This window comes from Rhinopithecus bieti, unplaced genomic scaffold (genome assembly GCF_001698545.2).
Source record: "Rhinopithecus bieti isolate Rb0 unplaced genomic scaffold, ASM169854v2 scaffold_22, whole genome shotgun sequence".
NCBI lineage: Eukaryota > Metazoa > Chordata > Mammalia > Primates > Cercopithecidae > Rhinopithecus > Rhinopithecus bieti.
Window position 1 is genome coordinate 256,942 of NW_016803136.1, and position 25,936 is coordinate 282,877.

Consider the following 25,936-nt stretch of genomic DNA (forward strand, 5'->3'; position numbering starts at 1 on the left):
ATGTCCTGTTCTCCTACCTTGACGAATATACTTTCGTAACAACCTGGAAGGTCAGATTTAAATTTAGAATTTCAGATTCTTCAGGGTTCTGCAGCCCGCCCCCGGCCTGTACCTCCTCTTCCTACTTCCAGCTCCAGCACTGAGAAGGTCCCGTGAGCACATGGGTGTGGACACCTGAGCCTGCGCATGCAGTTTCCATTCATGCTGCCCCAGGATGCTCAGGAGGAAAGAGTCCCACATAGGCCCCACAAGCAGGCTGGGGCTATTTGAGCAAAAAACTCCTAGGTCCCAGGTACTCGGATTGTGGACTAGAAGGAGAGGGATAGGCTGTACATGGGTGAGACCCCTCGATTCCACGTGATTCCTGTCTCTCAGGGAGAGACACAGCTGGAGTGGAGTCAGAGCAGGATCCAGTGGAGCACGAGACAGAGGGCAGGGACTCCTCTTGCCCACACCGAAGGCTGGTGCTGCAGAAGTGTGGACACTGCTTGTCTGCCTTGGGGAAGACACTTGGTGTGGGCAGGACAGAGTAGAAAGATGGAATCAGCAGCCAGGCCAGCAGGAAAGGCATGAACTGCAAGCCCCACTCAGGGCTTGCCCACATCAGCGCCAGCCAAAGGGGAAAACCTGATCCTTCTTGGGGGAGAAACTTCCACTCTGGAGAATGTTTGAAGAGCTCATAACAGTAACAGCCGCCGAGACCCCAAGGAGAAGGTATAAACAAGGAAGCTGACGCCAACAGTGAAGACGCCACCATCTCTCGTGTTGCTCAGTGAAGGTCATTGTGAAGTCTGCCGCGCTCTTGCAGGAGACGTGGAACTGGGAACGTGGGTTCCGGCCCATTTGTTGACTAACCAGCGTTGTGAGGTTGAGCGATCCACTTTACACCTCTGTGTATCAGTTCCCTCGTCTGTCGAATAGGAGTACACTTGACCAGTCTCTTTCAGAGTTACAAGAATCGGTTCCATCACCCTTGCTTTGCTCATTTAGCCACTCACAGAACGTCAGCTCTGTGCCAAGAGCTAGGCAGGGCTGCAAGAGCAGAAGTGAAGACATCATACTTTCTCATACTTTCTGACCTCAAGGAACTTGGTCCGACTGAGACAAACAGATGTGCTCCAAGAGCTGCCCATTCCATGTGCTGTTGCAGGCTTAGAAGCATTTTCCAGATAAATAAATAGAAGTTAAGATAGAATGGGGCCACGCACAGTGGCTCTCGCCTGTAATCCCAGTACTTTGGGAGGCTGAGGCAGGTGGATCACTTGAGGCCTGGAGTTCGAGACCAGCCTGGCCAACATGGTGAAACCCTGTCTCTACTGAAAATACAAGAATGAGCTGGGTGTGATGGCCAGCGCCTGTAATCCCAGCTACTCAGGAGGCTGAAGCAGGAGAATCGTTTGAACCCAGGAGGCGGAGGTTACAGTAAGCCAAGATTGCGCCACTGCACTCCAGCCTGGGTGACAGAGTGAGACTCTGCCTCAAAAAAAAAAAAAAAAAGAAAAAAGAAAAAAAACAAAAAGTTAAGATAGAATGTTGTTCTTTTAAAGTAAGGGGGGAAGCATTTTATTTCAGTGCTAAATTATGGTTTTCAAAAAGGTCAAACCACGCCTTTGATGTAAAATTTTATTCAACACTTTGATGAAGAAACCAGTAATATGTTAAAACTGGTTCAAATAATTTGAAGGAAAGAAATGTATGTATTATACATATAGTATCTATAAACATATACCATATAAACATCTATTGTATATATAAACATATTTTTATACATTTTATATATTTATATATGTATTATGTATGTTTACATGTAAACATATGCACCCACGCAAACACAGTTGACCTTTGACCAACATGGAGGTTAGGAATGCCAATCCCCGTGCAGTCAGAAATCCGTATGTAATTTCTGACTCCCCCAAAACATAAGTAACAATAGCCTACTTTTTTTTTTTTTTTTTTTTTGAGATGGAGTCTCACTCTGTCGCCCAGGCTGGAGTGCAGTGGCGCGATCTCAGCTCACTGCAAGCTCCGCCTCCCAGGTTCACGCCATTCTCCTGCCTCAGCCTCCCGAGTAGCTGGGACTACAGGCGCCCGCCACCTCGCCTGGCTAGTTTTTTATATTTTTAGTAGAGACGAGGTTTCACCATGTTAGCCAGGATGCTCCCGATCTCCTGACCTCGTGATCCGCCTACCTCGGCCTCCCATAGTGCTGGGATTCCAGGCGTGAGCCACGGCGCCCAGCCACGATACCCTCCTATTAACCGGAATCCTTACCAATAACATAAACCGTCGATGAACACGTTTTTTGTATATGTATCATATACAATAAAGTAAAATGTTATTAAGAAAATCAGAGAGAAAACACTGACAGTACTGTACTAACATTGATCACTGTAAGTTTATATCATCTGTGTACAAGATGAATCGTCTGTCTGAAACGGCAGCCAACGACCTCCATCTATGGTACGTACCAGGCAATTCAGCTTTTTCTTGTAATGTCAGGACTTTCGTTTGCTTTTTGGGAGCACTTCCAGCATCCTTCGCAGCCGCTCCTCTGGGTCCTGGATGTTGCTAAGGTTGAGGGTATTGCACTGAAAACAGTGAAACACACCAGAGAACTGCAGTCGAGCACTTTGTCCTGCTGTTCATAACTTCCTGGAGAGGCAAGCTGCTCATGTGGAGATAATTAGCCTCACACGGCGGGTTTGTTCATGTGTGTTTTTGTTTTCGTTTTGAGACAGAGTCTTGTTCCGTCACCCAGGCTGGAGTACAGTGGCACGGTGATGGCTTGCTGCAGCCTCAAACTCCCGGGCTCAAGTGATCCCCTGCTTCCACCTCCTGAGTAGCTGGGGCTACAGGCAGGCGCCACCATGCCTGGGTAAGTTTTTAATTTTTCTTTTGTAGAAAAAATTTCTGGTTTCAAACTCCCGAACCTCAAGTGATCCTCCCTCCTCAGGCTCCTAAAGTGCTGGGATTATAGGAATGAGCCACTGGCTAGATAATTTACTTTGTCACATGACATTTTAAGGGGGATATTTGCAACACTTGGGCTCATTAAAATAGCAACAGGAGATGGCTACAAAATTATCACAGTAGCAGTATGTGTTACAGCTATCTTTTTTTTTTTTTTTTTTTTTTGAGACGGAGTCTTGCTCTGTCGCCCAGGCTGGAGTGCAGTGGCCAGATCTCAGCTCACTGCAAGCTCCGCCTCCCGGGTTCACGCCATTCTCCTGCCTCGGCCTCCCGAATAGCTGGGACTACAGGCGCCTGCCACCTCGCCTGGCTAGTTTTTTGTATTTTTTAGTAGAGACGGAGTTTCACCGTGTTAGCCAGGATGGTCTCAATCTCCTGCCCTCGTTATCTGCCCGTCCCGGCCTCCCAAAGTGCGGGGATTACAGGCTTTAGCCCCCGCCCCCGGCCTTTTTTTTTTTTTTTTTTTTTTGAGACAGGGTCTTGCTCTGTCACCCATGCTTTGGTACAGTGGTACCATCACAGCTCACTGCAGCCTCAACCTCCTGGGCTTAAACAATCCTTCCTCCTACACCTCCCAAAGCACTGAGATTATAGGTGTCAGTTGCCATGACCAGTTTACGTTTAACTTATGGTGGTTTAGTTGTGTTGTTTTTTTGAGATGGAGTCTTGCTCTGTCACCCAGGCTGGAGTGCAGTGGAGTGATCTCAGCTCACTGCAACCTCTGCCTCTCGAGTTCAAGTGATTCTCCTGCCTCAGCCTCCCGAGTAGCTGGGATTACAGGCAGGTGCCACCATGCCTGGCTAATTTTTGTAGTTTTACAAAATTACACCAGGTTGGGGTTTCACCATGTTGGTCAGGCTGGTCTCAAACTCCTGATCTCAAGTGATCCGCCCACCTTGGCCTCCCAAAGTGCTGGGATTACAGGGGTGAGCCATTGCTCCCGGTTAACTTATTTTTTGTTNCCTACCTCGGTCTCCCAAAGTGCTGGGATTACAGGCGTGAGCCACCATGCCCGGCTCTACTAAAGCTTCTTCTGGAGGAAGAAGCTTTCAGCATGTGGAGGTGACAGAGCTTCAAGAACAGAGTCCTTACGCCAAGCTCAGAAAAGGCCAACATTCAGAGGCTGAGAAGGGAGGATTTCTGTGCAAAGGAGACGGAATGGCCAGAGAATCCTGAGGATGGTGTCCCAAAAACCGGGCAGATACAACATTTCAAGAAGGAAAGAGGGATCAGGAGTGTCAAATGTGGCTGGCAGGTCAGGGACAACAAGGACAAAGGTTGCCCACTGGACTCGATGACTTGGAAGGACAGCGGTGACATTGTAAAGCTGCTTTGGTAGCGCAATTTTGCAAGAACTACAACTGTAGTGGGCTGAGAAGGGATGGATCAGTGAGGAGACAGAGACTGCAGAGGAGACCAGACGGAATAATGTACACTTGAAACACCTGTAAACGTTTAGATTCACTTTCCTTGCATGGCCTTTTTGTGATTATTTATGAAACGCATTCATAAGATGCATCCCTTTGCTGGAGGTGACTTTTCTCTTTCATAGCTCACTGGCTGGCTCAACGTAACCTCGACACAACCTTCACTAAAATCAGAAGAGAAATGACCAAACTGTCTCCTGCCAGCTAAGCATTGAGGCAAGAAGGACCAGCTGAGAGGGAAGACGGGCAGGAGGGCAGCCAGCCTTTCCAAGCACCGTCTGCAGGTACCAGGGTGAGTATGAAAGAGCATCTGAAATGCAAACCCCAGACACACCAATGGTAGCTGGTCATTTCCACAAAGGACTTCTGCCATTTGTATTTCACTTAACTCCTAAGGACGAAAGCAGACAGGCAAGAGGCAGGTACCACACACTGTGCTTGCCACACTGTGCTGGACACACCAGGAAACTTGCCAGGGGATGGGAAGACTGAGGACACACATCCCACTAACAGAACGGCCTCTTATAGAGCAATGCATCCACACATGCCAATGATGTCATTACTCACACACACGCCAATGATGTCACTTACTCACACACACGCCAATGATGTCATTTACTCACACACACGCCAATGATGTCATTACACACACACCAGTCATTACTCACACACACGCCAATGATGTCACTTACACACATGCCAATGATGTCGTTTACTCACACACACACCAATGATGTCATTACTCACACACACACCAATGATGTCATTTACTCACACACACGCCAGTGATGTCATTTACTCACACACACGCCAGTGACGTCATTACTCACACACACGCCAGTGACGTCATTACTCACACACACGCCAATGATGTCATTTACTCACACACACGCCAGTGATGTCATTTACTCACACACACGCCAGTGATGTCATTTACTCAGTACTGACTGAGATGTATAGATTTGGTGCAATACCCATCAAAATCTCAAAGGGGATTTTAAGAAGTAAACAAGAAGATTTGAAAATGTATGTGGAAGAGCAAAGGCTCTAGCATCGTCCAAACCATCTTCAAAAAGAACACAGTTGGAAGACTTACACTACGTGATACCAAGATTTACCACGGGCCGGGCACGGTGGCTCACGCCTGTCACCCCAGCACTTTGGAAGGCGAAGGCGGGAGGACAACGTGAGCTCAAGAGTTTGAGACCAGCCTGGGGAACATACTGAGAATCCATCTCTATTTTTTATTTTTATATTTTTTAAAGATTTACCATAAAGCTACAAGATGGTAAGTCAAGATGATGTGGTATTGGTCAAAGGACAGACAGAACAACAGAACAAAACAGACTCCAGAAATAGATTCACAAACATATAGTTAACTGATTTTCTACAAAAGTACCAAGTCAGGCTGCATATGGTGACTCATGCCCGTAATCCCAACTCTTTGGGAGGCCAAGGTAGGAGGATCACCTGAGCCCAGACGTTTGAGACCCGCTTGGGCAAAATAGTGAGACCCTGTCTCAAAAGAAGAAGAAGAAGAAAGAAAAAGAAAAGAAAATCAGAAACAACCAGCCGCGGTGGCTCACACTTCTAATCCCAACACTTTGGGAGACCAAGGCAGGTGGATCACTTGAGATCAGGAGTTTGAGACCAGCCTGGCCAACATGGTGAAACCCCATCTCTACTAAAATACAAAAAAAAAAAAAAAAAAAAGGCCAGGTGTGGTGGCACACTCCTGTAGCCCCAGCTGCTCAGGAGACTAAGGCAGAAGAGCCACTTGGATCTGGGTGGTGGAGGTTGCAGTGAGCGGAGATTGTACCATTGCACTCCAGCCTCGGCCACAGAGTGAGACTCCATCTCAAAAAAAAAAAAAAAAAAAACAAATCGTAATAAAAAGTACTAACTCAAGTCAATGGGAAAAGGAATGTCTTTTCAATGGAAGTTCCTGGAAAAAACTGGAAATTCATTTGGGAAAAAATAAACGTGACTCCTATATATGACTTTATTCACAAAATTAATTTGAGGTAGGCCAGGTGCGGTGGCTCACACCTACAATCCCAGCACTCTGGGATTATACAAAATTAGCCTGGCTTGTTTGTGCACACCTGTAACCCCAGCTACTTGGGGGGCTGAGGCAGGAGAATTGCTTGAACCCGGGAGGCAGAGGTTGCAGTGAGCTGAGATCAGGCCACTGCACTCCAGCTTGAGTGACGAGCAAAACTCCATCTCAAAAAATAATAATTAATTTGAGGTAGGTCATGAACCTGACCTAAAACCAGAACTATACAGCTTCTAGAAGATAGCATAGCACACTGTCTTTGCAATAGGGGGCAGGCAAAGTGTCCTTGGACAGCATACCAAAAGAAAAAACTGATCAAATGATGTGAAAATTGAAAAAACTTCTTTATCACAATTTCAAATTTCTGCTTATCCAAAGACACCATTCAGAAAATGGATAAGTTACAGACCTGGAAAAAAAATATTTGCGGTCATAAAGCTGACAAAACACTTGTATTCAAGTTATGCAAAGTCATCAACAACAAGAAACAATCAACAATAAACAACCACATTAGAGAATGGCCAAAAGACTTCAAAAGACACTTAAAGATATACGAATGACAGGCCGGGCGCGGTGGCTCACACCTGTAATCTCAGCACTTTGGGAGGCCAAGGCAGGTGGATCACCTGAGATCAGGAGTTTGAGAGCAGCCTGACCAACATGGTGAAACCCCATCTCTACTAAAAACACAAAAATTAGCCGGGCATGGTGGTGCACGCATGTAGTTCCAGCTACTGGGGAGGCTGAGGCAGGAGAATCGCTTCAACCAGGGAGGCAGAAGTTGCAGTGAGTGGAGATCACGCCATTGCACAGCAGTCAGGGCCACAGAGCAAGACTCCATCTCAAAAATAAATAAATAAATAAAATACACACACACACACACACACACACACACACGTACAAATGACCAGAAAGCACATTCAAGAGTGCTTGATTTCATTAATCACCAAGGAAGTTCAACTTAAAACCACAGAGAAATACAACTTTTTTTTTTTTTTTGAGACGGAGTCTCGCTCTGTCGCCCAGGCTGAAGTGCAGTGGCGCGATCTCGGCTCACTGCAAGCTCCGCCTCCCGGGTTTACGCCATTCTCCTGCCTCAGCCTCCCGAGTAGCTGGGACTACAGGCGCCCGCCATCTCGCCCGGCTAGTTTTTTGTATTTTTTAATAGAGACGGGGTTTCACCATGTAGGCCAGGATGGTCTCGATCTCCTGACCTCGTGAACCACCCGTCTCGGCCTCCCAAAGTGCTGGGATTACAGGCTTAAGCCACCGCGCCCGGCCAGAAATACAACTTCTTACTCACCAGAATGGCTAAAATCAAAGGCTGATTTTTCAGTGGGTACTGGGGGCTACTAGAGGGAGGAGGGGCTGGGAAGTGTGGACTGAGAAACTACCTACTGGGTGCTGTACTCACCACCTGGGTGACAGGATCACCCATACCCCAAACCTCAGCATCACGCAACGTACCCATGTAACAAACTTGCACACGTACCCCCCAAATCTAAAATAAAAGTTGAAATTAAATAAACGATAAAATACCATTCCATATCTTTTTAAAAAGACACATCCAGTTATCCACTGTCACATAACATATCACTCCAAACCTTTGTAACTTAAATAACTACAACCATCGTATTATCTCTCGCAGCTTCTTTGGGTCAGGAATTCAGGAAAGGCCTGTCTGTCTGGGTGGGGCCTGGGGTCTCTCCTGCTGCTGCTGTGGGACGAGAGCTGGATGGGAAAAGCCGGGGCTAAAGAAGCTGAGGAATCTTTTATCTCCATACATCTTAGAGGCTCTCCATGTGGACTAGGTGGGGATTTATGAAGCTGTGACAGCCTTGGGGTCCCCAGACTTCTCACTGGGAGGCTCAGGACTCTAGAGCAAGCATGTCATGGGCTAAGAAGGTGGATGGATGCTGCGTTCCCTTTAGGACCCAGCTTGAGAAGTCACACACTGAGGCACTTCTGCCGCATACTGTTGGTTACAAGCGTGTCAACAAACCCATTAGATTGAAGGAGAGTAGAATGAGACTCTGTGTCTTGCTGTGGGAATGGCAAGATTCTTGAAGAGTATGTGGGAAAAGAGATATTACTGCAGCCATTTTTAATTTATTTTACCATTTTATTTTATTTTGAGACAGAGTCTTGCTCTGTCACCCAGGCTGGAGTGCAGTGATGCAATCTCAGCTCACTGCAACCTCCACCTACTGGGTTCAAGTGATTCTCCTGCCTCAGCCTCTCAAATAACTGGGATTACAGGCACCCATCATCACGCCTGGCAAATTTTTGTTATTTTTAGTAGAGACGGGGTTTCTCCATGTTGGCCAGGCTGATCTCAAATTCCTGACCTCAAGTGATCCACCCCCCTTGGCCTCCCAAAGTGCTGGGATTATAGGCATGAGCCACCATGCCCAGCCTCTGGAGCCATGTTCAGATAATCGAATCTGTGGAGGATAAACCTGGAAAGAAAAGCAGGTGACACATTATATCAGGGCTTGTAAGCCACACTTTCTTTTTTTTTTTTTTTAAGAGACAGGCTGTGCATGGTGGCTCATGCCTGTAATCCCAGCACTTCGGGAGGCAGAGCCAGGTGGATCACAAGGTCAGGTGTTCGAGTCGAGCCTGACCAATATGGTGACACCCCCGTCTGTACTAAAAATTACAAAAAAAATTAGCCAGGCATGGTCAGGCACCTGTAGCCCCAGCTACTCGGGAGGCTGAGTCAGAAGAATCACTTGAACCTGGGAGGCGGAGGTTGCAGTGAGTCAAGTTCGCGCCACTGCACTCCAGCCTGGGCAACAGAGGGAGGCTCCGTCTCAGAAAAAAAAAAAAAAAAAGAGAGAGAGAGAGAGTCTTGCTTTGTCACCCAGGCTGGAGAGCAGTGGTGTGATCTCGGCTCACTGCAGGCTCAAGTTTCTCCACAAGTGCCCCTCGGCACTTTCGTAGAGACGGGATCTCACTATGTTGCCCAGGCTGGGTTCAAGCGATCCACCCACCTTGACCTCCCAAAGCATTGACACTATGGGTTTTAGCCCCTCCCAGAGCCCAGCAAGAGTTTAGATCTTGATGTGAATTGTGATGAGGAGGTACTGGAGGACTTTTGGCTTTTATGTTTTGCTTTTCATCGCTGGAGAGTTTTATGCAAGAGAGTGAATGGTTTATTTTTAAAAGTTTGTTCTAGCAGCTGTGCGGATAGAGAGTTCATGGGGACGGTTTGAAAGCAGAGACCATTCAGGAGAGGACCCATGGCAGTCGGCCCCAGCCTGGGTTAGGGACAAGGGAGAGGGTGGAGGACATGGGAGCCCACCAGATTTCCCACCAGTCCAGCGGTTTTGTTCACTGAAATGGAAAACAGTGGAGAAGTAAGTTTGTTTTGGACACATTGGCTTTGAGGGTCCAGGGTAGATGTACGAGGCTGACACTCAGGCAACAAAAATTGAGGTGAGAATACACAGCATTTAAACAGGTGCAGGAGGCCGAGCACGGGGGCTCATGCCTGTGACTCCAGCGCTCTCGGAGGCCGAGGCGGGAAGATCGATGGAGCGCAGGAGTTCGAGACCAGCCTGAAACCAAAAACCAAAAATCTTAGCCAGGCGTGGGGGTGGGAGGCCAAGGCGGGAGGATGGAGGCTGGGGACTGGACGAGACGCGTGTCAGCCCAGAGATTTAAAATCTCTCTGCCCACCCTCCCCTTCGTGCGGTCAACTGTGCAATTTCCAACAGACAGAAGCACGCATGCGCGCGACGCTGGGTGCCGAGGTCCCCGACAGAAGCACGCATGAGCACACCTCTGTGTGCGAGGGCTCAGCAGACAGAAGCACGCATGCGCACATCGCTGTGCCGGGATCTCCAACAGATGGAAGCATGCATGCGCGCACGGCTGTGTGCCTAGTTCTCCAACAGAAGTACGCATGCGTGCACCTCTGGGTGCCTAGCGCTCCGACAGAAGCACGCATGCGCGTACCGCTGGGTGCCGAGGGGCCCCCTACAGAAGCACGTATTCGCACACCGCTGTGTGCTGAGGGCGCCAAAAGACAGAAGCACGCATGCGCACACCGCAGTCCGTGGGGCGCCAGGCTGAAGCGTCCTGACTGCGCAGGCGCAGCGGGGGTGGTCGCCATGGAGACGCGTGGCCCTGGCCTGGCTGTCCCCGCGAAGAGCCGCCCACTAGTCGGCAGCGAGTCTCGGGCGCCCCCGGGGCGGGTTGGGTTGCAGCCCAGCGGGCGGATGGACCGCCGCGGTGGGGCAGGGGCATCGGGGTACGAGGACAACGACGGCGAGGAGGAGGAGCGGGAGGGCGGCGCCGCGGGCCCGCAGGGGTCTAGACTGCCCCCCATCCCAGGCGGCGCCTCCGAGCTGGCCAAACGGAAAGTGAAGAAGAAGAAAAAAAGGAAGAAGAAGACCAAGGGGTCTGGCAAGGGGGACGGTAAGAGGAGCAGCTAGCGCGGCTGTGTCAGCTCCAGTTCTCTGGAGACTCTTCGGGGACTCCGATTTAACTGGAGACCCTTCAGACCGGAAACAGAAGCTCAGTGGTCCCGGACCGAGGTCCTCCTGCTCCCCACACCTGCCGGTCAGCAGCGTAGCGATGCCCCCAGCTCCCGCCCCATGGAGACCATCCGCCAACTTTGCGGTCCCTTAGCCCCACACAGAGACCCCCACAGACATCCACCATTCCTAAGAGCCTTCCAGCCCCACACAAAGACACCCTCTCAACTTCCTAATCCCTCAGCCAAAACTGGCAATCTTAAACTTCTGCACCTTCCCCACAGAGGCTCTCCTCACAAGACACTTTCCCCACCCCAAACACATTGATGCCACTTGAAAGGCCCTCACTCTCATGCACAGAGAAGGGCAGAGTCCTGCCTCCCCTCCTCACACCCTCGTGCGTTAAAGCTGCCTGCCTCTGGATGTGCTGTAGACACCCACACCCACAGACGTGTATATAAAAGGTCCTCGCTTCATGGGCTCTCCCTCGCACCCACCAAGGGGCAGCCTTGGACTGCATAAACCCCATCACACCAGTCACTCTGACATCCTCCGATAATCCCTGACACCCTCCACCACTCTCCACTTCATATCAATGTAACACCAACAGTGAAACTAAAGGGCGGGGCGCAGCGGCTCACACCTGTAATCCGAGCATTTTGGGAGGCCGAGGTGGGAGGATCACTTGAACCCAGGACTTCCAGGCTGCAGTGAGCTATGATCGCACCACTGCACCCCAGCCTTGGCAACAAGCAAGACCCTGTCTTTTTAAAAAATAAAAAAATAATAAAAAAACCTAAAGCACAGATCCCTGTGATGCACACACATTCATAGTCTACACACACAGACACAGGCTGTTAATGTGTTACATATTCACGTGTGTAGTCACATGCAGGCAGGAAATGCAGTCTCAGGGACACCTTCACAAACACACACACCCCACCTGCCATAAACCCCAGTCCCTACCTCTCACCAAGCTCTTCTTGTAGAACCCCTAGATTTCTTGACAAAGGGCCTGAGCACCCACTTTGAGGAGAGGGAGCACAGCAGTGACAGAGAATGCAGGTGCCCGTGAGTGCTGTGGGGCCACTGTCGCCCGTGTGGCCCACCTCAGTGGCTTTGGCTGTCAGGGAGAGGGCCCTAAGCTCCACTTTTGGGCCCTGGCGCTCTGTGGCAGAGCTGGCACCAAGGCAAGCAGGAGGCAGGAGTGGCAGCCTTGCCCATATTGACGGTGCAGTGTGGGGAGGGAGCACTGGGAAGATGATAAGTCCTTCTCAGGTGGCATCGTAATACAAAGGCAAGAAAATTCTGCAGTTCGGGTCAAGAAGCCCTGTGTGGCTGGGCACAGTGACTCACACCTGTAATCCCAGCACTTTGGGAATTCGAGAGCAGCCTGCCCAACATGGTGAAACCCCGTCTTTCATATATTTTATATGAAAATATAAAAATTAGCTGGGCGTGGTGGCAGGCGCCTAGAATTGCTTGAACCTGAGAGGTAGAGGTTGCAGCGAGCCGAGGTGGTGCCACTGCGCTCCAGCCTGGGTGGCAGAATGAGACTCTGTCTCAAAAAAAAAAAAAGAAGCCCTGTGTGTATCTGCAAAAAGAAATTTGGCCGTTCACTGTCCTTTTGGCTTAGCTTTTCACTGTAGAAATGACAGTGACACGTTCCTCATACCGTCAGCAGGGGGCACCAGACAGCGTTCAGGGCGTAGGAAGGGAGAGAAGTGTCAAAAGACGATTACTTTTCTTTTTTTCTTATGGAAGGAGATACTCCTCTCTCCCCTAAAATAAAAGGATGGGCTGACGAAAGAACCACAATTTGTAGCATTTTATGTGCATGTTAAATAATTCTGAAGTGCTGTTCATGTTAAAAAATCAGTACAAGCCACGCAGCAGAAGTATTTCTGGCATAATATTGCTTTCATCAGTCAAATTTAGGAAGTTTTCCTGTTGTTTTCCGTTTCTTCCATCATAAAGTGTCTAGACTCGGGTAGAGTCACAGACTCCCAGACCTGGGAATGGCCATGGTGAGCACGTGGTGAGGGTGTGTGGAGGCAGCACGGCCGGGTAGAAAGAGCGGGGCACTGGGGGCCTGGCCTGCACTCAGGTACCAGCTCTGCCACTCGCTCTTGACATTGGCAAGTCGCTGAAACTTTTGAGCTTCGATTTCCTCCCCGAAAACAGGGCCTATCGCCTTTACCCAGAGGGCCTGGCTCAGACCATGTGCTCAGTGAATGGTTCCTCCTTCCCCAAAATGGTTCCAGCAAAATCACACAGGCAGTGGGTGGGCACGAGGCGGGTGGACTTGGCGGCCTGAGCCCTGGGTACGGAGGGGCTCCCATCCTCCTCTTCCATCTTGGGTGATTTTGGCACCATCCCCAGCAGGCCAAGGGCAGACATTGCCACAAACACTAACCTGCTCATCTACTCAGCAGATAAACATCAGAGCCTGAGCGTGAAGAGCCGGCTGCTTTCTTCCTCCTTTCATGACATCTTAAGTCCCGGCAAAGACCGTGGCCCGAAACCGGAGCACAGACAGAACAAAGTGGAGAACAAGCACCTCCCTTCGGACTCCTCCACCGTCAGCCTCCCCGACTTTGCCGAAATAGCCGAGAACCTTGCGAACCAGATCAACGAAAGTCTGCGCTGGGATGGAGTTCTTGCTGACCCAGAGGCAGAGAAGGAAAGGATTCGCATCTATAAACTGAACCGGAGAAAGCGGTACCGGTGCTTGGCCCTCAAGGGCTTCCACACCGACCCTGATGCCCTCAAGCGCCGGGCTTCCACAGCTGACCCTGGGATGCCCTTCAAGAGTTTCCACACTGAACTCCAATGGCCCCTCAAGAGTTCCAGGTCCGACCCCGATGTCCTCAAGAGCTTCCAGTCGAACCCCGATGTCCTCAAGAGCTTCCAGTCAAACCCCGGTGCCCTCAAGGGCTTCCAGTCCAACCCCAACGCCCTCAAGGGCTTCCACCCTGACCCCAATGCCCTCAAGAGCTTCCAGTCCGACGCTGACGCCCTCAAGGGCTTCCAGTCCGACCCCGACGCCCTCAAGGGCTTCCAGTCCGACCCCGGCGCCCTCAAGGGCTTCCAGTCCGACCCCGGTGCCCTCAAGGGCTTCCAGTCCGACGCTGACGCCCTCAAAGGCTTCCAGTCCAACCCCGATGCCGAGGAGGAGACCCCTGAGAACTTACTCTACCTCTCAGACAAAGACGGCAGCTCCAGCTGCAGGCAGCCCACATCGACAGCTGAGCACCCCAATCTCTACTTGGAAGGAAACCTTACCCCAAAGCTTCTACACTCTGATTTAGCTCCTACTCTGCTGGAGTAAAACTCCACCCACAATGCGACAAACTGATAATTTCTCCTTACCACAAGTTTATGTGTTAAAAACAGTCATCACAGAAGGAAATGAGACCAATACACGGACGAGACGAGGCCGACTCTCCCATCACCAGGATGCCCTCGGCTGCCCGGGAAAGCCACAGCTCCTTGAGAACATACGCAATTTAGTGAACAGAATTCTTTTCAGAATTTCCTTTTTCTTAAATAAGCATCTCTGTTATTTCTCACCACAGCTAGGTGTCTATAATCTGCCCCCAAAAGAAAAGAAAGTGTGTAGATTATTTACATCTTAAAGTCTTCACCTCATGGTAAAACTCCTCACACAGTACCTGCTTCTGTCGGCCCCACACAGTACCTGCTTCTGTCGGCCCCGCGCGGTACCTGCTTCTGCCGGCCTCGCGCGGTACCTGCTTCTGTCGGCCTCACAAGGACCATGCCCTGAACCTCTTGGAGCCTTTTTCTGTTTTAATTAAATGCACGTCCTGCCTTTAAACGGCCTCAGAATAAGTGGGTTCCAGAACTTCATCCCTGGGAAGTTACTACAGAAGTCCCGAAAGGAATATTGCTTCTTTTATGAACATGGTCCTCTCCTAATCCCCCGTTAGAAAAAGCCTCGCTACACCGAATACACATTCCTCCCTGCCACAAACAGCCAGTGAGGGCTATGTGCTGCTGCAGTTCATGCCCTCCCAGAAGCAACCCCTGAGACGAGGATTCAAATGCAAGTAGAGTATCTGGGAGAAGAAAGGATGAGTAGAGAGTGATACAGAGAAGGGAAGACGGCCAATCCTGGAACTTTTGTTTTTAGACAGGATCCAGCTCTGCTGGCCGGGCTGGAGTGCAGTGGTGTGATCACAGCTCTCACTGCACTCCGCCTCCTGGGCTCACGCGATCCTCCCACCTCAGCCCCCTGAGTAGCAGGGACTATAGGCGAGTGCCACCACGCCTGGCTATTTTTTAAATGTTTGTAGAGATTGGGGTGGGGTGAGTGGATCTCACTGTTTCCCAGGCTGGTCTCGAACTCCTGGCCTCAAGCAATTCTCCCACCTTGGCCTTCCAAAACACTGGGATTACAGGCATGAGCTACCGTGTCTGGCCCCGCTTCCAGGGAGTATTAGGCCAGTTTTCATACTGGGCAACTGGAGCTTAATTCCACAGGGAAACCCACTTCTAGAATTATCCCACCTAAGGGTGAGGAAGCTGGGGAATTTATACTCCCCAAAGGCAGTGGCTGGGGGCTGGTCCTGCGTGTGTGTGTGTTTCCTGGCATTTCTAGCTGAAAAAGTCCAAAGGAAAAGGGGGTCCTCTAGGGAAGCCTCAGCTACCTCAGCAACGCCGTGGGTCTGAGAAGGACCGCATGGAGGGCTGAGATGACATCCCTGACCTTCAAGAGGTTATGGTGTTTTGGGGTAGACAAGAAATGAGTGTACACAGGAGAAGTTAAAAGCCAATACAGACGTCACAGAATGCTCGTCTGACAGTTAAGTGGAAACGCCTGGGTGCGGTGGCTCAGGCCTGTAATCCCAACACTGGGAGGCTGGGGCAGGTGGATCATATGAAGTTGGGCGTTTGAGACCAGCCTGGCTAATACGGTGAAACCCTGTCTCTGCTAAAAGTACAAAACTAGCCGGACATGGTTGCAGGTGCCTGTAGTTCCAGCTACTCAGGAGGCCAAGGCAGGAGAATCGCTTGAACCCAGGAGGCAGAGGTGGCAGTGAGCCAAGATGGCACCACTGCACTCCACCCTGGGCAACACAGCAAGACTCTGTCTCAAAAAAAAAAAAAACAAAGTTGGCCGGGCACAGTGGCTCAACCCTGTAGTCCCAGCACTTTGGGAGGCCGAGACGGGCAGATGACGAGGTCAGGAGATCGAGACCATCCTGGCTAACACGGTGAAACCCCGTCTCTACTAAAAAATACAAAAAACTAGCCGGGCAAGGTGGCGGGCGCCTGTAGTCCCAGCTACTCCGGAGGCTGAGGCAGGAGAATGGCGTAAACCCAGGAGGCAGAGCTTGCAGTGAGCTGAGATCCGGCCACTGCACTNGTCTCTGCTAAAAGTACAAAACTAGCCGGACATGGTTGCAGGTGCCTGTAGTTCCAGCTACTCAGGAGGCCAAGGCAGGAGAATCGCTTGAACCCAGGAGGCAGAGGTGGCAGTGAGCCAAGATGGCACCACTGCACTCCACCCTGGGCAACACAGCAAGACTCTGTCTCAAAAAAAAAAAAACAAAGTTGGCCGGGCACAGTGGCTCAACCCTGTAGTCCCAGCACTTTGGGAGGCCGAGACGGGCAGATGACGAGGTCAGGAGATCGAGACCATCCTGGCTAACACGGTGAAACCCCGTCTCTACTAAAAAATACAAAAAACTAGCCGGGCAAGGTGGCGGGCGCCTGTAGTCCCAGCTACTCCGGAGGCTGAGGCAGGAGAATGGCGTAAACCCAGGAGGCAGAGCTTGCAGTGAGCTGAGATCCGGCCACTGCACTCCAGCCTGGGCGGCAAAGCGAGACTCCGTCTCAAAAAAAAAAAAAAAAAAAAAGCAAAGGCAGAGAAAGAACAGGGGGCAGCCACAGGGCTGGCATCTCGTGTGTCCTCCGGGTCCACCACAGTGGCTGGGGCCTGGGGCACGGAGGAGTGTGAGGGTGCACTGGTCTGAGACGGTCACTTAGCAGTGCCTTCCATGGCAGTGGGAGGCAGGGGCGGGGTCCATGGTCATCTCCCAACCATGAGGTAACATTCTAGGAAAGTAGCGAAGATGGTGAGCTTTGACATCAGAGCTGAATTAATCTCTTTCCCAGCACATGCAGCGTTGTGTCCCCTGGCAGATTGCTTCACCGCTCTGAGCCTTGGTGTCCTCATCTGAAGACCAGACTGCAAATTCCTGCCTTAGTGCTGTGAGAATCAAGTGCACTGAAGCATCGAGATGGTGCCTGGCACCCGGGAAACCAACTCCTGTAAGAGTTTTAATCAGTGGTATTTCAGGGTGGTGTGGCCACGGGTCTGCTAGACAGACTCCAGAGTGACGGTGTAGACCTTACCTCCTGGAAGGGTGAGCTTCACAAAAGAAACCTGGCTTCAGTGGCTGGCCAAGAGACAGAATTCACACGCCGCAGAACAAATGACAGGGCCAGAGCAGGAGTGAGTGGAGCAGGAAGGAAGCCAGGGCCCGGAAGCCTGGAGCTTAACGTAGAATGATAGAAAGCAGGTGGGGTGACGGCTCCTGAAGCACACGAGTGGCTTCAGCTCAGAACACCTTGGGTTTGAAGTTTTAATATCTTTCCCATGCCCAGGCTGTAGCAGTGAGGACTCCTTCAGGGCAAGAAACAAACCGCAGTGAAAACCGCCTTACAGACCAAGGGGAAAGGTTGGCCTGTTTTTTTGTTGTTGTTGTTTTTTTTTTTTTTTTTTTTTGAGACAGAGTTTCCCTCTTGTCGCCCAGGCTGGAGTGCAGTAGCACCATCTCGGCTCACCACAACCTCTGCCTCCCGGGTTCAAGGGATTCTCCTGCCTCAGCCTCCCGAGTAGCTGGGACTACAGGCGCCCACTACTACACCCAGCTAATTTTTGTATTTTTAGTAGAGACGGGGTTTCACCACTTTGGCCAGGCTGGTCTCGAACTCCTGACCTCAGGTGATCCACCCGCCTTGGCTTCCCAAAGTGCTGGGATTACAGGCATGAGCCACCGCGCCCGGCAGGAATGGTCGACTTTTAAAGCCAACAGTCCAGGGTTGCCTGTGGCTTCAGTCATGGCCAGATCCAGGACGTCACACTGTGTCATCAAAATGTCCTTCTCTCTCCGTATTTCACCTCTGCCTCCTCCAAATCAGCTTTATGTTCAGGCAGGTTCTCATCACAGGATGGCAAAGCCACTGACATCCTTACAGTTTTGTAAGGAAAAGAGAGTTACTCCACTGTCCCTATCCAGTGTCCGCATCAATCCCAAGAAGGTCTCTGGCCTGGCAGGGGTCATACGTCCATCACTGGACTTATCCCAGCAGCCAGGCGAATGCAGTGTTTGATGGCTACAGAGACCTAGAACGTGGAGCGGGGCAGGGCAGCCCAGCAGGACGCATGAGCTAAACAGATTGTTACAGAATCTATCCAGAATCTGGCCGGGCGCAGTGACTCACGCCTGTAATCCCAGCACTTTGGGAGGCTGAGGCAGGAGGATCACTTAAGGTCAGGAGTTCGAAACCAGCCTGGCCAACGTGGTGAAACCCCGTCTCTACTGAAGAAACAAAAATTAACCGGTGTGGTAGCACTCACCTGTAGTCCCAGCTATTTGGGAGGCTAAGGTGGGAGAATTGTTTGAACCTGGGAGGCGGAGACTGCAGTGAGCTGAGATCACGCCATTGCACTCCAGCCTGGGCAGCTAAGCAAGATTCTATTTCAAAAAAAAAAAGAAAAGAAAAGAAAAAAGAAAAAATGTATCCAGATTGTCTCTGTCTCTCTCTCTCCTCTGTTTGAGACAGGGTCGCTGCAGTGCAGTGGCATGATCTAGGCTTACCGCAACCTCCAACTCCTAAGCTCAAGCGCTCCTCCCCGCTCACCCTCCTGAGTAGCTGCGACTACAGGCGCACACCACTATGCCTGGCTAATTTTTGTATTTTTTGGTAGAGATGGGATTTTCCCATGTTTCCCAGGCTAGTCTCAAACTCCTGAGTTCAAGTGATCAGCCCACCTCAGCCTTCCAAAGTGCTGGGATTACAGGCGTGAGCCACTGTGCCCGGCCAATCCAGAGTCTGCACAGAATAGAGTGATTCCCTGAAGAGACAATTAGAACAGATTCCTCCATTGCCTTCCAAATGAAGAATGATTCTAATTTTCACTTTTTAAATTTTTTATAACCCACCCAATAACCTATCAAGAATGATTCATTTTTATTTATTTTTGTTTTTTCATACCCCATCCAGTGACCTAGCAAGAATGATTCATTTTTGGTGAGGTGCGGGGGCTCATGCCTGTAATCCCAGCACTTTGGGAGGCCGAGGCAGGTGGATTGCTCAAGTCCAGGAGTTAAGAGACCAGCCTGGGTAACATAGCAAAGCCCCATCTCTACAAAATATACAAAAATTAGCAGGGCATGGTGGTACACACCTGCAGTCCCAGCCACTTGGAAGCCTGAGGTAGAAGGATCACCTGAGCCTGGGAGGCAGAGGCTGCAGGGAGCCGAGATCATGCCATACAATGAGCCTGGGTGACAGAGTAAGACCCTGTCTCAAAAAATATATATATATATATTTAAAAGCCTCTGGCCAGGCCGGGCGCGGTGGCTCAAGCCTGTAATCCCAGCACTTCGGGAGGCCGAGATGGGCGGATCACGAGGTCAGGAGATCGAGACCATCCTGGCTAACACAGTGAAACTCTGTCTCTATTAAAAATACAAAAACAACCCCGTCTCTACTAAAAAAATACAAAAAACTAGCCGGGCGAGGTGGCGGGCGCCTGTAGTCCCAGCTACTTGGAAGGCTAAAGCGGGAGAATGGTGTAAACCCGGGAGGCGGAACTTGCAGTGAGCTGAGATCCGGCCACTGCACTCCAGCCTGGGCGACAGAGCGAGACTCCGTCTCAAAAAAAAAAAAAAAGCCTCTGACCACGGGTCATGGGAGTGGCCTGCATGGCATGAGTCCATCTCAATTGACCTGGATGAACTACATGCTTATCTCCAACACTACGGACCCTTGGCCATTGCTATGGAATCTTACAAAGACGAACAGCGCTCTGTAATCATGGGTCTGTGAGTTGTTTTGGAGCAGAGTGTGCCAGCCCATCAGCATTGTTCAGTGATAACATTTGGGGTGATGATTTGCACCTGGTTGTGGTGGCGCCTGAGTTTCCACCTTTCAAGCTAGTCACGTGGCTAGAATGTGCCCACACGACCAGCTCAGAATAGGAGAGCCCCAGCACGAGAAGACTCTGGGTTTTCTGGCACCGAGATGCTTCGTACACACACAGGTGGTGGTGTGAGACTCAGGAACACGGCGCTCCTGTGTCAGCCTCGTGGACATCCACCATGGACCACACAGGAAGACATGCTCAGGGATGTGGCCGCCTTTGTGCAGCTGGCGTGGTCAATGGCCCCCAAGGATCTCTGTCTCCTGGTATTCATGCTGGTCTCTTGAATGTGGGTTGAACCTATCGGCTCTCTCTAGTGAACAGAATATGGCAGAAGTGATAGAATATCACTTTCCAAGAGGAAGTTACAAAAAGAGATTGTGTTCAGGAGGAAGACGAGGAGCAATGGGTAGGTGGACCCCGGGACTTTTAGGGCAACGAGACTATTCCATATGATCCCAAGATGGGAGTTACACGTTGTTACACCGTTGTCCAGACCCTTAAAATGTACACCAAAAGTGAACCCTCGTGTAAACTACAGACTTGAGTTGATCATAAGGTACCAAGGCCACGTGTGGTCGCTCACACCTGTAATCCCAACACTTCAGGAGGCTGAGGCAGGAGAACCACCTGAGTCCAGGAGTTCAAGACCAGCCTGGGCAACACAGTGAGACCCTGTCTCTACAAAAAAATTTTTAAAAATTAGCTGTGCATGCCAGCATGTGCCTGGAATCCCAATTACTTGGGAGGCTGAGGTGGGAGGACCATGAGCCTGTAGGTTGAGGCTGCAGTGAGCTGTGATCCCACCACTGCACTCCAGCATGGGCGATAGAGTGAAACTCTGTCTCAAAAATACAAAAATAAAGTCTATTTATTAGCAAGAGACAGAAAGAGAAAGAGAGAAAGAGGGAATGGGGGAGGCTCTGGTTTCCATGTGACACACTTTTACTTTTTTTCTTTTTTTTTTTTTTTCGGACATGGTCTCGCCCTGTTGCCCAGACTGGAGCTCAGTGGCGTGGCCACAGCTCACTGTAGCCTCAGCCACCCCAGGCTCAGGTGATCCTCCCACCTCAGCCCGCTGAATAGCTGGAAGCACAGACACACACCACCACACCTGGCTAAGTTTTGTATTTCTTGTAGAGACACGGTCTCACCACGCTGCCCAAGCTGGTCTCAAACTCCTGGGCTCAGGTGATCCTCCTGCCTCAGCCTCCCAAAGTGCTGGGATTACAGGCGTGAGCCACCGTGCCTGGCCTGACACACTCTACATGTTTCCTTCTCTCCGTGAACTTGCTCTGGGGAAAGCCAGCTGCAATGTCGTGGGCTGCCCTGAGGAAAGGGGCCCCACTGGAAAGAAATGATGTCTCTGTCCACCAGCATGGTGGACCTGAAGCCTGCTACCAGCCACGTGAGTGCACTTGGAAGCAGGTGGAGCCCAGTCGAGCCTCGAGGTGCCTCCCTCTGTGAGAGACCCCACCTTTAATTGTAGCTATAATATCTTATGGCATTTTATAGTTTCTAGCTTCTTCTATCTCATTCTCTCCCTCTGCAGTACAAATTATTTCCATTTGACGACTTAGGCTTAAAGAGGAGGTGATTGCTGGAATTACACAATTCCTAAGAGAATCGCTGAGGTCTCCAACTGTCTTTTAGGAAATATTTATCAAGCAACTGCTAAATATGCAGTTCTCTGTGTGTTGCTGCCAGAATGATACTAACAGTCCCTTTGTATGTGGCACCTCCTCTGCCCAGGCACGGTGTTGGTCATCGAACTGCACGACTTTATTTCAGCTCCATGACAATGTTTGAGGTGCAAGATGCTATAATTCCCATCCACCAAGGAAATGGGCACAGACTGGGAAAGTGACTTGCCCAGGGTCACACCAGGAGTTAGAGGAGAAGTTGGGATGTCACACCCGGGCTGGCAGGTTCCAAAGATCCTGCTCTTCATTACTGCCCTGCAGTATCTAAGACCTCAGCAGGTGGGAGCCAAGCCTCACCCCCGCGGGGGTCAACAACAATGGGACGAGATAGATCAAGGCAGCAATGGGAGGAAGTAGTCCAGTGGGGCTTGTCAGTGGGGTCAGTGGAATGGAAGAAGTGGTGCTGGAAGAAAGAAGGGTTCCTGGGAATTGTGGCCAGAAGGGGAGGAGGGGTCTGGGGAGGTAGAAACCTCCACCAACCCAGGCTCCCGAGGGCCCCCATTGTCTCAGACCTCCTGCCCACACTATGTGGTTTTCCATGGTCTAAGCTGGCCTCTGACACCACTGACATGCCCTCTGACCGTCACTGGACAGGCTTGTACGTCATTCCACCATCCCACAGCCGTACTTCCGGGCTGTGCTCGGCAGCCTCTGCCTGCAGCTCCTGCCCACGCCTTACCGCTGAGGACGGGAGCCTAAGACTGCACTGCACAAAATGTGGTCCTGGGACCAGAAGAACCAACAGGATGGGGGCTTGTTAGAAACTCTCTTGTTAGTGGGGCACGGCGGCTCATGCCTGTAGTCCCAGCACATTGGAAGGCTGAAGTGGGAGGATAACTTGAGGCCGTGAGTTAGAGAACAGCATGGGCAACATAGCCAGAACCCACCTCTACAAAAAGAAAAAAAAAAAAAAACAATTAGTTGGCCCTCCCAGCTCCTCGGGAGGCTGAGGCAGGAGGATCAACTGAGCCCAGGAGCTCAAGGTTACAGTGAGCTATGGTCACACCACTGCACTCCAGCCCGGGTGACAGAGCAAGACGCTGTTTCTAAAAATTAATAAACTTTTTTTTGTTTTTTGTTTTTTGTTTTGAGACGAACTTCTCTCTGTCACCCAGGCTGGAGTGCAGTGGTGCGATCTCGGCTCACTGCAACCTCCACCTCCTGGGTTCAAGTGATTCTCCTGCCTCAGCCTTCCAAACAGCTGGGATTACAGGTGCACGCCGCCACACCCTGCTAATTTTTGTATTTTCAGTAGAGACGGGGTTTCACCACGTTGGCCGGGCTGGTCTTGAACTCCTGACCTCAGGTGATCCACCCACCTCGGCCTCCCAAAGGGCCGGGATGACAGGCGTGAGCCATCATGCCTGGACAATAAATATTTTTTTAAAAGCAGCCGGGCGCGGTGGCTCACACCTGTAATCCCGGCACATTGGGCAGCCGAAGTGGGAGGATCCCTTGAGTCCAGGGGCTCAAGACCAGCCTGGGCATCATGGTGAGATCCTGCCTCTAAAATAAATAAAATTAGCCAGGTGTGGTGGCGCTTGCCTATCGGCTTAGCTACGTGGGAGGCTGAAGTGGGAGGATAGCTTGAACCTGGGAAGTTGAGGCTACAGTGAGCCAAGATCATGCCACTGCACTCCCGCCTGGGCAACAGAGCAAGACTCTCTCAAGAAAATAAATAAAATTAACAAAATGTTTTCAAAAGAAACTCCCTTGTTAGTGGATTCTCAAGTCCCCTCTGCAAACCAGACCTACTGTATCAGAACCCGTAGTTTAACCAAGTCCCCAGATGATTCTAGGCTAATCCACTGTGAGAGGCTGTGGTTGTTGGGACACAATTCCCCATACGGAATTCTCACTCTGCTTACGTCTCTCCACGTCCCCACTGACTACCTTTGATTCAGACCCTCTTTCATAGGATGAATAGCCTTGAAAGATAGAGATCGTGTCTCCCTCCAGAGCAAAGGGCCGATTCGTTTCAATGATTACAGAAGATCCTGGTTCCTGGGCTCAGAGCTCCTCTGCTGTGACCTAAACCCTTCTGTTCTCATGTCACCCAGAGACTCTTCCTGTCACCCTGTAGGAAATGATTCTGAGGAAACCAGCAAAACTGCAAACACTCTGGCTAGTGCTGTTGCTGTGACTAATAAACATCCTTTGTCTCTGGCCCCAGAGTCTCTGTCTTTAGCTAACATCCACGAAATTGTGGCGGGTGGCCAGGTACGGTGGCTCACACCTATAATCCTAGCACTTTGAGGCCAAGGTGGGGGGATCAAGAGGTCAGGAGTTCCAGACCAGCCTGACCAATATGGTGAAACCCCATTTCTACTAAAAATACAAAAACTATCCTGGCATGGTGGTGGGTGCCCGTAATCCCAGCTACTCAGGAGGGTGAGGCAGGAGAATCGCTTGAACCCAGGAGACGGAGGCTGCAGTGAGCCGAGATCGCACCATGGCACTCCAGCCTGGGCAACAGAGCAAGAGCCCATCTCAAAAAAAAAAAAGAAAAGAAAAGAAATTGTAGCAGGGCTAACTTGTTAGCTTGCTAAAAGCATAAAATCTCATTCTTCCCAGTTCCTGACCCTGGTCTAAGTGACAGACACACTAACCATTTAATTATCTAGTTTCTCTACACTTAGATCACCAGAAACAATGTGATATTCACTCAGATCTTACTTTTCAAGAAATGCATAGGGAGTGAGGCAAACTAGAAAATACAGAGAAGCAAAAAAATAAAAAAAGTTTTAGGAGGCCGGGCATGATGGCACACGCCTGTAATCTCAGCACTTTGGGAAGCCAAGGCGGGCGGATCGTTCGAGGTCAGGAGTTCGAGACCAGCCTGGCCGACATGGTGAAGCCCCATCTCTACGAAAAATACAAAAATTAGCAGGGCGTAGTGGCACATGAGAATCACTTGAAACCAGGAGGTGGAGGTTGCAGTGAGCTGAGATCGTGCCACCGCACTCCAGCCTGGGTGACAGAGTGAGACTTTGTCTCAAAAAAAAGTTTTAAAAACACCGACTAGTCCCACCATCAGGAGAGAGATAGCCTCATCTGTTTGGATTCATCCTTCCAGCCTTTTTCTATTAATATATCTAAGTATAGGAAAACAAAATTGCCAGGTGTGTTGGCTCAGGTCCATAACCCCAGCACTTTGGGAGGCTGATGTGGGAGGATCACTTGAGGCCAGGAGTTCAAGTTTGCAGCAAGCTATAGCTGCACCACTGCACCCCAGCGTGGATAACAGAACAAGACCCTAGCTCTAAAAAATAAAATAAAATAAATAAATATGGCCAGGCGTGGTGGCTCAACCCCTGCTCCTGGAGGATGTCTTGAGGCCAGGAGTTCAAGACCAGCCTGGACAACAAAAACGAGACCCTGTCTCTACAAAACATTTGAAAAATTAACGCCGGACACGGTGGCTCACACCTGTAATCCCGGCACTTTGGGAGGTCAAGGCAGGGGGATCACCTGAGGTCGGGAGTTCGAGACCAGCCTGACCAACATAGAGAAACCCTGTCTCTACTGAAAATACAAAATTACCCAGGCGTGGTGGCGGGCGCCTGTAATCCCAGCTACTTGGGAGGCTGAGGCAGCCGAATCGCTTGAACCCGGGAGGCAGAGATTGCAGTGAGCCAAGATCGCACCACCGCACTCCAGGCTGGGCAACAAGAGCAAAACTCCATCTCAAAAAAAAAAAAAAAGAAAAAAAAAAAAGAAAATTAACGGGGTAACAATATATAAATTGTTTTAAAATAATTTTCTTAAAAATATGACTTGGTGTCCAGGCATGGTGGCTCACGCCTGCAATCCCAGCACTTCAGGAGGTTGAGGTGGGCAGATCACTTGAGGTCAGGAGTTCAAGATCAGCCTGGCCAACATGGTAAAAACCTGTCTCTACTAAAAATACAAAAAAATTAGCCAGGTGTGGTGGTGCACGGCTGTAGTCCCAGCTACAGCCCAGTGACTACAGCCCAGCTGAGGCAGGATAATTGCTTGAACCCGGGAGGCAGAGGTTGCAGCGAGCTGAGATCACGGCACTGCACCCCAGCCTGGGCAACACAGTGCGACACCATCTCAGAGGGAAAAAAAAAAAATATATATATATATATATA

General features: G+C 50.4%; 1 protein-coding gene across 3 annotated transcripts; it reads left to right on the top strand.

Annotated features, from left to right (window-relative positions):
- Positions 1-10,498: 10,498 nt before the first annotated feature.
- On the top strand, positions 10,499-23,980 carry LIAT1 (ligand of ATE1). 3 transcript variants are annotated; one of them, XR_001883683.1, is made up of 4 exons: positions 10,499-10,881; positions 13,376-15,010; positions 17,082-17,237; positions 23,740-23,980. XR_001883683.1 is itself a non-coding variant. In XM_017863600.1 (2 exons), the coding sequence occupies exons 1-2, from the start codon at positions 10,575-10,577 to the stop codon at positions 14,269-14,271; spliced, it is 1,203 nt and encodes a 400-aa protein (XP_017719089.1). In that variant the 5' UTR covers positions 10,499-10,574; the 3' UTR covers positions 14,272-15,131. The 3 variants fall into 3 exon arrangements, 1 of the variants encoding a protein (XP_017719089.1); XR_001883687.1 differs by lacking the exon at positions 23,740-23,980 and adding an exon at positions 17,574-17,628; XM_017863600.1 differs by lacking the exons at positions 17,082-17,237; positions 23,740-23,980 and having other exon boundaries at positions 13,376-15,131.
- Positions 23,981-25,936: the final 1,956 nt, after the last annotated feature.

What these genes read in the sequence shown, in the direction of transcription:
- LIAT1 (XM_017863600.1), top strand. Translation starts at nt 10,575, where the DNA reads ATGGAGACGCGTGGCCCTGGCCTGGCTGTCCCCGCGAAGAGCCGCCCA. An exon ending in GGGGTCTGGCAAGGGGGACG is followed by an intron (nt 10,882 to 13,375) that starts GTAAGAGGAGCA and finishes TCTACTCAGCAG; the next exon opens with ATAAACATCAGAGCCTGAGC.